At 45.3% G+C, this 10,504-nt stretch overlaps 1 protein-coding gene across 1 annotated transcript in view; it reads right to left on the bottom strand.

Moving 5' to 3' along the window:
* The window catches only part of PODXL2 (podocalyxin like 2), a 34,182-nt gene extending 34,035 nt beyond the window's left edge, over positions 1 to 147 (bottom strand). The window contains exon 1 of the mRNA XM_007465298.1: positions 72 to 147. Within this exon, the coding sequence (XP_007465360.1) occupies positions 72 to 147 (76 nt within the window). The remainder of the gene's footprint in view (positions 1 to 71) is intronic.
* Between the last annotated feature and the right edge of the window lie 10,357 nt (positions 148 to 10,504).

The raw sequence follows: 10,504 nt of genomic DNA, 5'->3' as shown, positions 1-10,504 counted from the left end.
CGTCCACCTGGCGCCCGGATCGTGGAGGAGGGGCGTGGCCCCGGCGCTGAAGGCCGCGCTCGCGAGATTACGCGCGGACCCGGCGCGGACGCGGTCGCCCGCCTGTGCGACCCGCACCCCATCGCAGCGCGGGTCCTCAACTTCCATGAAGGGTTAGTCCCTAAGCCGCGCCGGTGGACGCAAAGCTCATTAGCCACAGCCAGAAACGCATGCCTTTCTAAATAACTCTAGGGTTGAGGGGTAAATCACAGGATAAATGTTACTTTGTTTATAAATTAACGACATTGAGAACGTTGCGTATCAAAATCCGTGGGGTGCAGCCAACAGTTCACAGAGGAGAGTTTATAGCCACAAACACATTTACTAGAAGACAGGCAGTAAAAGTAAGCTCATAAGTATTCAACTTATGAGGCTTTAACACACACCTACACAGAGGAATCAGTAAGTTTCTATCGTTGAAATAACAAAAACCCAATAGAGCTGACTGCTAAAAGCTTGAGAAAGATGAATAGAGCACACAAATCTTTAGCATCCAGAAAAGGACGTAAGTGAATACCATTAGGAATGAAAAAGGGAACAAAACTACAAACAAGACGATTTTAAAATTATAAGCAAAACTTGACGCATATCAATACAAAATTTAAAGTCTAATTGAAATGGATACTTTTAAAGCAAACACAAATTACTGATTCAAGCAGTAGAAAAGCTAAACAACAATGGGGAGAGATAAAAAGATAATTTAAAAATTCTCCTCTTAAAAAAGACATATCGCTCCTTTGGAGTGAGTGCATTCTGTCAAACCTTCAACAAATAAACTCCTCCTGAACAAAGTTAGAGAGCCTCCCAATTCACTTTATGAAGTTGGAATAACACAAATAGAAAAAAAAAAAAACCCTAAGCCAATCTTACTAAACACAGATGCAACTTTCACAAAAAAATATGAGCAAGGTGATTGCTGCAATGTATTAAATATGTTAGTATGTCATGATTAAGTGGGGCTTACCCTAGGGATGCAAGATTGGTTGAGTGTTAGAACCCTAATCTAAACAGACGTTTCTCCAAAGAAGACATACAGATGGCCAACAAACACATGAAAAGATGCTCAACATCACTAATTATCAGAGAAAGGCAAATCCAAACTACAATGAGGTATCACCTCACATGGGTCAGAATGGCCATCATCAGAAAATCTACAATAAATGCTGGAGAGGGTGTGGAGAGAAGGGAACCCTCATGCATTGTTGCTGGGAATGCACATTGATACAGCCACTATGGAGAACATAAGATTCCTTACAAAACTAAGAACAGAATTACCATGTGACCCAGCAATCCCACTACTGGGCATATACCCTGAGAAAACCATAATTCCACATGCACCCCAGTGTTCACTGCAGCACTATTTACGATAGCCAGGACATGGTAACAACCTAAATCCCCATCGACAGACGAATGGATAAAGAGGATGTGGTACATATATACAATGGAATATTACTCAGCCATAAAAAGAAATGAAATTGGGTCATTTGTAGAGACATGGATGGACACAGAGACTATCATACAGAGTGGAGTAAGTCAGAAAAAGAAAAACAAATACAGTATATTAACGTATATATGTGGAATCTGAAAAAATTGCTATAGACCATCTTATATACAAAGCAGAAATGGAGACAGACGTACAGAAGAAACATATGGATACTAAGGGGGGAAAGCGGGGTGAGGGAATGGGGGGGGTGGGATGAATTGGGAGATTGGAGTTGACATATATACACTATTGATAGTATGTATAAAATAGATAAGTAATGAGAACCTACTGTACAGAACAGGGAATTCTACTCAATGCGCTGTGGTGACCTAAATGAGAAGGAAATCCAAAAAAGAGGGGACATATGTATGCGTATACCTGATTCACTTTGCTGTACAGTATAAACTAACACAATATTGTAAAGCAACTATACTCCAATAAAAAAAAGAAAAGAAAAAGCTACTCACTCATTTCTCAGCATTAAGATGATCAGTTTTTTAAAAATCTCAGGAGGGAATTCCCTGGAGTTCCATTGGTTAGGACTCCACACTTCCACTGCACAGGGCACGGTTCGATCCCTGGTCAGGGAACTAGATCCCATATGCCTCGCAGCAAGGCCAATAAATAAATAAATAATCTCTGGAGATGCCCCCCACCACCACTGGCATGCAATGAAACAGCCTCTACTCCTGATAAAAGGGACAAACAAAAACTTTAGAAGCAAACAAGAAATAGAAGGGAAGGAAAACTTCCTTAATTCAATAAACAGCATCTCCTGAAAACGTACAGCAATCATCATACTTAGTGAAGAAACATTAGAAGCATCCCCATTTAAGTGAGGAACAAGAAAAGGACTATCATTACCACCACAAATATTGAATATTCTGTAACAAACAACGCAATAGGCTTGATAGAGGAATAAAATGAGATAAAAATTTGGGAGAAAATTTGGTAAAACTAATTATTTGCAAGCATACCTAGAAAATTCAAGACCATCAACTGACAGACTAATTGAAAACTAGTAAGATTTGAGGAAGATTTCTGGATATAAAATAACATATAGAAATCAATAACTTTTTAATACATCATCAATAATCAATTAGAAAATATAGTAGGAAAAAAGATCTCATCCACAACCACTATTGAAAGCCAAGAATAAACCAAACAGAGGTATAAAGTCTAAATGAAGAAAACGCTAAAGCTTCATATAACACCAGAACAAAGGGGGAAATGTATCTTGTCCCTGAATGGGAAGATTCAATGTTGTAAAGATGTCAGTTCTTCCCCAGAGTAATCAACAAATGCAATGGAATGCCAACAAAAACCCCCAGTAGAATGTTTTGTGGAATTTGACAAGCTGATTTAAAAATTCACCCCGAGGGCTTCCCTGGTGGCGCAGTGGTTAAGAATCGGCCTGCCGACGCAGGACACGTGGGTGCGAGCCCTGGTCCAGGAAGATCCCACATGCCACAGGGCAACTAAGCCCGTGTGCCACAACTACTGAGCCCTCATGCCACAACTACTGAGGCCCGCCTGCCTAGAGCCCGTGCTCCGCAGCAAGAGAAGCCACTGCAACGAGAAGCCTGCGCACCGCAACGAAGACCCAACGCAGCCAAATATAAATATAAATAAATAAATTTATTAAAAAAATTCATCTTGGGCTTCCCTGGTGGCGCAGTGGTTGAGAGTCCGCCTGCCGATGCAGGGGACACGGGTTCGTGCCCCGGTCCGGGAAGATCCCACATGCCGCGGAGCGGCTGGGCCTGTGAGCCATGGCCGCTGAGCCTGCACGTCCGGAGCCTGTGCTCCACAATGGGAGAGGCCACAACAGTGAGAGGCCCGCGCACAGCAAAAAAAAAAAAAAAAAAAAAAAAAAAAAAAAAAATTCATCTTGAAGAGAAAATACTCAAGAGTAATAGAAATTTTGATCAAAACACATATAGAAATTAAAATATTGTGGTACTGAATCTGGAATACATGCATAAACAGTGAAATGAAACAGAGAGGTCAGAAACAAACAGACCACTGTACACATGAAAATGTTTTACAGAGGAAGCTTTTCAACATGGTGGAGAACAGATGTTCACTCGACAGTGTTATGTCAATTAATCTGAAAACATAACGTCAGATCCATATTTCACATCATACATCATACCCATTAGACTGAGTACTAAATCTAATCATTTAAAAAGTTGCTTTAAATACTGGGAAGTAATATAGGTCATTTATTAACCAAACAGAAAAGGCGTAAGGGAAATGAGATATACGACCATATAAAAATGAACACCAAACATTAAAAGAAAAATTAATACCAATTCTTCATAAACTCTTCCAAAAATTAGAAGTGCAGGGAACACTTCCAAACTCATTCTATGAGGCCAGTATTACCCAGATACCAAAACCAGACATAGACGTTACAAGGGAAAAAAATCGCAGACCAGTATCTCTTATGAACATAGATACAGATATACAAAGTATTAGCAAACCAAATCCAGCAACACATAAAAAGAGTCTTATACCATGGCCAATGAGATTTACCTCAGGAATGCAAGGTTAAAATCTAACATCTGAAATCCAATTCACCCTATCAATAGAATAAAGGCCAAACCCCACATGATCAGCTCAAGAGATGGGAAAAAAGCATCTGACACAGTTCAACACCCCTCATGACAAAAACACTCTAGAAACTAGGAACAGAAGGGATTCTTCCTCAACCTGAAAAAGGGCATGTTACCCAATGCTAACATCATGCTTAATGGTGAAAGACAAAGCTTTCCCCCAAGACCAGGGACACGACAAGGCTGTCAAGTCTTGCCACTTCTACTCCATGTTGTACCGAGGTTCCAGCCAGACAAGTAGGCAAGAAAATGAAATAAAAGGCATCCAGAGTGGAAAGGAAGTAAAACTACCCTCGTTCATAGATGACATAATCTTGTACATAGATGATCCTAGGTTTTCATCCACTAAAAAACTACTGGACCTAATAAATGAGCTCAGCAAGGTAGCAGGATATAAGATCAATATACGAAAATCGAATGTATTTCTATACACTGTGTGGTAAGCGGGATCATGGCTCCCCAGAGAGGTCCCTAATCTCCAGACCCTGTGAATACATCACCTCACGTGGAAAAGGGGACTTTGCAGATGTGATTAATAAGTTAAGGATATGGGATGGGAGATGATCCTGGATTATGTAGGTGGGCCCAGTGTAATCACGAGGGTTCTTACAATGGAAAGAGGGAGGAAGGAGAGTCCGAGTCAAGGAGAAACAGGACAACAAACGCCGAGCTCAGAGTGACGCAATTTCTGGCCAAGGAACGCGGGGATCCTCTAGAAGCAGGAAAAGGCAGGTGAAGGAATTTTGACCCAGAACCCTGCTGACACCTTGATTTCACCTCAGTGAGACCTGTTTCAGACTCGTGACCTCGAAAACTGTAAGATAAAAAACTTGTGTTATTTTACGCCACTGAATTTATAATAATTTGCTATAGCAGAAATAGGAAACATACAAACTGCAACAGAGTGAGAAAATTCCATTTACAACTTAGAAATAAATCTAATAAAATAAACACGAAACTACGAACACTGCTGAAAGACGTTAAAGAAAACCTGTGTAAGTGGATGGACATTCCATTTCATGCATCAGAAGAAATGAAATTGTTAACATCGTAATCCCCAATCTTCATCAGAATTCCTCGTGGCTCCTTTGTGGAACTTGCTAAGCTGATTTCAAAATTCATATGTAAATTCAAAGGGTCCAGAATAACTGAAACAATCTTAGAAAGAAAAACAAAGTTGGCACCAGCACAAAGATAAGCATATCCTTGGAATAAAATTGAGAGTTCAGAAATAAAGCCTCACAGTTACGGTCATATGATTGCCAAGGCAACCAATGGAGAGAGAACAGTCTCTTCAACAAATGGTGCTGGGACAGCTGTACATCCCCACGTAGAAAGTTACACCCCCTATGTCACACCGCACGCAAAACTTACTCCAAACGGATCAAAGACTTAGATGTGAGAGATAAAACTATAAAACTACTTGAAGAAAATATAGGGGTATATCTTCATGACCTTGGATTATGCAATGGTTTTTGAAATGATACCAAAAGCATAAGCCGTAAAAGATATACAGATAGGAGCTTGGGGGTGCAGTGGTTAAGAATCCACCTGCCAATGCGGGGGACACGGCTTCGAGCCCTGGTCCGGGAAGATCCCACATGCCGTGGAGCAATTAAGCCCGTGCGTCACAACTACTGAGCCTGTGTTCTAGAGCCCATGGGCCACAACTACTAAGCCCGTGTGCCACAACTACTGAAGCCTATGTGCCTAGAGCCCGTTCTCCACAACAAGAGAAGCCACCGCAATGAGAAGTCCGTGCACCACAACGAAGAGTAGCCCCCGCTGGACACAACCAGAGAAAGCCCACGTGTAGCAACAAAGACCTGATGCAGCCAAAAATTAATTAATTAATTAATTAATTAACTTTCTTTAAAAATGAAAAAAATTTGTGCTTCAAAGGACACCATCAAGGAAGTGAAGACAACCCACACGGAATGGGAAAAAATATACTTGGAAATCATAAATCTGATAAAGGACTTGTGTCTAGACTACGTAAATAACTCATAACTCGATAATAAAAAGACAACCCAATTAAAAACAACGGGCAAAAATCTGCATAGACATTTCTGCAAAGAAGATGTACAAATGGCCAGTAAGCACATGAAAAGACGCTTAACCTCATCAGCCGTCAGGGAGATGCAAATCAAAATCAAAGTAAGAAGCCACTTCACAGGCACTAAAGATGGCTAAAATCAAAAAGACAATGTGTCATACAGAACCCTCAGGCACTGATGCTGGGAAAGCAAAATGGTGCAGCTGCTCTGGAAAACAGTGTGGTGGTTCCTCCACAGCAAAACACAGGGCTGCCATATGACCCAGCAATTCCACTCCTGGGGTCATACCCAAGAGAAGAGAGAACACACGTCCACACAGAAAGTTGTTACAGGGATGTTCATAGCAGCATCAGTCACAACAGTCAAGGGCTCATCAACTGATGAGTGTGGAAGTGAAATGTGACATATCCCTAAAATGGAATGTTACTCAGGAATAAAAAACGAAGCACTGACATATGCTACAACAGGGATGAACCTTAGAAACATTATGCTAAGAAGCCCATTGCAAAACACCGTATATTGTATGATTCCATGTGTATGAAACGTCCAGAACAGGCAAATCTACACAGACAGAAAGTACATTTTGTGGTTTTCTAGGGCTGTGGTAGCGGTGGGGGAAAAGGAAGGGGAGTGAACGTTAAGGGCTATGGGTTTGGCGGGGAGATAACAACAATGTCCCCAAACTGATTTTGATGATGTGCTAAAACCACTGAGCCGTACATTTTAAATCATGTTATTTAACCATATCTCAATAAACCCGTTACTTAAAATAACACAAGTCCACAAGCATACACTTTATAGTCTTTATAACGCGCACACACAGCAGTACGTAGTAACTGTATACTAAAAATTTTTACCTGTATGGTATCACACCTTCTGGTATCTTATTTTTTCAGTCACAGTTATCTTTCAGATTAATCCATTAACAAACTTATTGTATGAATAAAAACTTTTAATTGTTCAATCCTAAAATATACCAAAGGAAAAACCTTCCCTCGATCCCGTACACTTTGCCAGCTGCCCCATCTCACCGCTCCCCTTCAGAACCAGACTTCTCAAGAGTTTCTAGGCGTACAATTTCCGCTTCCTTACCCACTCCCACCCCCTTTATTCTACTCACGCTGCACTGACACCGCTGGTCAAGGTCACTGTCAACCTCCGTGTTACCACAAATACCGGATTTCAACTTAAGAGGCACATTTACAACTATTTCCAACAACTCTAAACTGGGACGTTTTATGGTTTGACGGCATCCAGCCTTTCTAAATGTTAGCATTTTTGCCTTAGTAGAATATTAAAATAATGGTGATTCTTGTAACAGGTGGCATCTGACATTGGATGAAACACGGCACAGGGGACAGATCTGTCATCTCACCTGACCCTGAAGCTGTCTGGGTCCCAGCTGACCTCAACCTTCTTGAAAGGTTTCCCTTTCCTGGCTTTAAGAACAATCCCTCCTCTAGTTTCCCCCAGCATCTGCCCGTTCCTAAGTGTCCTTTGCTCGTTCACACGACGGGCACTCAAGCTTCCAGCGGCGATCGCTTCTCTCTGCTCTCTGCAGGGCGATTACACCCAGCCGCACGGGGACACCTGTTGGACCACTACAGCTCGTGCCCGACCTCCACTCAGCAGCCCAGACTCAAACCTGCCCGCGAAGTTCCCGTTTCTCCTAGGACGTCAAACGCATTTCCAGCCAACTCGTCTACACGAAGCTCCCGGTTTTCCCCTGACCTCAGCCTCTCTCTCTGGTTATCACCCATGGCTTCTTCTTTTCTCCCAGTACCACTGCTTACTCATGAGATGCAAAATACACCCAAAATAGGTCCACTGTCCCCGTCCCCTGGTCCAGACCACCGCCATCACTAGGCTACACCCCAGGCTCCCATTCAGCCCCTCCATTACTCTCTCTCTCTCCACTCAGTTCCCTGTGGCCGGACAGGACCTCCCTGTAAAACACGTGGGACCAGCTTCGTCTCCTGCTTACGAGCCTCAGGGCCATGTACTGCAGTCAGACTCAGAGCCTTACTGGACCTGTGTGATACTGTGATAGAGTAAAAAATACATGTTCTGGTCTTCATCCCAGCTCCTGGCCAGACTCCAAAAATACCTTTGTAATTTCCTAAGTGATAAGAGACACTGATAGAAGCATCTTTTGTAGTAAGATCTGGGTTTTATCCCTCGCTCCAGAAACAGCTCTGGAGTAATTTAGGTGAAAACAGTGTCTTCCTTATTCTTAACAAGACCCTTTTGACCACTCCTAAGTTTGCTAAGGAGGTGAATTTTGGAAAGCCCCTAAGGACAGGGCCTAGTTGCCAGGGGAACCAACCAGGTGATCAGAGGGTTGGAACCTGCCCCAGGCCCTGACCTCCTGGGAGGGGAGAGGGGCTAGAGGAGGAGCTAATCTAATCACCAAGGCTGATGATCCGACCAGCACGCACGCCATAATGAAGCCTCCACAAAAATCTGAACTGAAGGGGCTCAGAGAACTTCCAGGCTGGTGACAAGGACACATCCACACTGGAATGGTGATGCACCCCACTCTCCGTGGGGACCGAAGCTCCTGTGCCCGGGACTCTTCTTCTGGTTGTTCATCCACATCCTGTAATACAGCCTTTGTAATAAATCGATTAATGGAAATAAACTTGCCCTGGGTCTGGGAAGCCGTTACAGCAAGTTACCAAACCCAAGATGGGGCGTGGGAGTCTCTGATTTGCAGCCCAGCTGGACAGAGGCGCAGGTGAGCTGTGGCTGGTGTCTGAGCCGAACCTGTGGGGTCTGCCTGGACTCCTGTAGTTGGCGTCGGAGCTGACACCCAGTCTGTGACCGCAGACAACCGGACAATCGGTTGGCGTGAAAATGCACACGTGAGGTGTTGCATACGCGCAGAAAAAGCTTTTGCTTTCAGCCTGCAAGCCCAGCCTGCCTGCTCTGCTTCAGCCGTACCCACTGCCCCTTGTGAGGAGCCCCTTTTAGAGGGTCACCTGCCCTCTAACGCAGGCCCACAGCATCGATCCTTCCTCCCGGCTCTTCCTTACCTGCTGACTGGAGTCTGTCTGCCCCATCCTGGCAGAGACCACGTCTGATGTGCTCCTCACGCCTGGCAGCCGCACGGCAGGCTCTCCAGGATTTGGGGGAGGTGAGTGAGGCATCAGACATACCGTGTCATCAGACGTGCGCAGAGCGTTCACCCGAGTCCTCACCTTGAAAGCTTCCAGAAGGCAAAACCTGCACAAGAGGGACGATCCGACGCGAGGAGACACTTCCGCTCCGTCTCAGGTAACAAGCAGGAAGACCCGGAGGCGTGCAGCGCCCCGGGGGAGCCGTCAGAGCGCGGCAGTGCTAGGGCGAGCAGGGCTGCTCCCTCCACAGCCTGGTCACCTCCAGCCCCTCTGGGTGTACAGGCCTGTCCCGAGGTCCCCTGATTTCACGGAGACCACAGAGGCAGCAACTGCCAACCGAATTCCCCAGCAAGACCGGAACGCGCAAACAAAGCCGCTCTCCTAGCCTGATCCTCATCTGCAGGAAACCAGAGGCGAAAGGTGGAAGGGCCTTCAGGGCAAGTCCAGGAGAGCCTGGGTTACAGCATGAAAACGGAACTCAGACCAGTGTTCAGGTTTACTCCACTTTATTAGAAGCTACAACGACAGAAACAAGAACTCAGTGTACAAATGAGAGAATGAGGAAAGGGCCAGGTAGGAGAACAGATCACTCAGCAATGGCCAAGGGGTGGCCCGGCTCCGACGACCCTCACCATCTGACCCCAAACCCACTCCTCCCACTGGAGGAGGCCAAGGCTGCAGGGCCGTCGGAGGACGCGAGGCTGTGCCGACAGCTTAGGGTCCCATCTGTGCAGGACCCACACGCTGCCTCTATCACGGGGGCCTAGAGGAGCCGCAGGACACAATTCAGGAAAACACTGCGAATACTGAGCGCTTGCTCTTCAACCACAGGCAGCAGCAAGAGCGGGACAGGGAACTCATGCCAAGAGGCCAACGGCTCTGGTGACGCCCTTCCGTGCTCAGTCCCCTAGAACAGCCCCCAGGGGCCCCGAACACTATCGACTTCACTCCCCAGAAGGAGGTCAGGCGAACCTCCTGCAAGTGGTGGGCGGCTGTCAGAGGGCTGAAAACGCAGCTCCGGGAAGTCAAGTGCCCCGAGATGAGAGCAGAGGAAGTGAGCCAAGGAAATAAACACCCCGGGCATGGGGTGGATGGAACCACATGGCACGACTCGGAGCCCCACGCAGCCTGGTTTTGGGTCCCTGCAGCAGAGTGCAGTCACCGGGACCACGGAGCTGCCGCGGATGC

The sequence above is a fragment of the Lipotes vexillifer genome, unplaced genomic scaffold, assembly GCF_000442215.2.
Source record: "Lipotes vexillifer unplaced genomic scaffold, Lipotes_vexillifer_v1.1 scaffold1115, whole genome shotgun sequence".
NCBI lineage: Eukaryota > Metazoa > Chordata > Mammalia > Artiodactyla > Lipotidae > Lipotes > Lipotes vexillifer.
The sequence above is the reverse complement of the archived record's forward strand: the minus strand, read 5'-3'. Positions and strand labels throughout refer to the sequence as shown.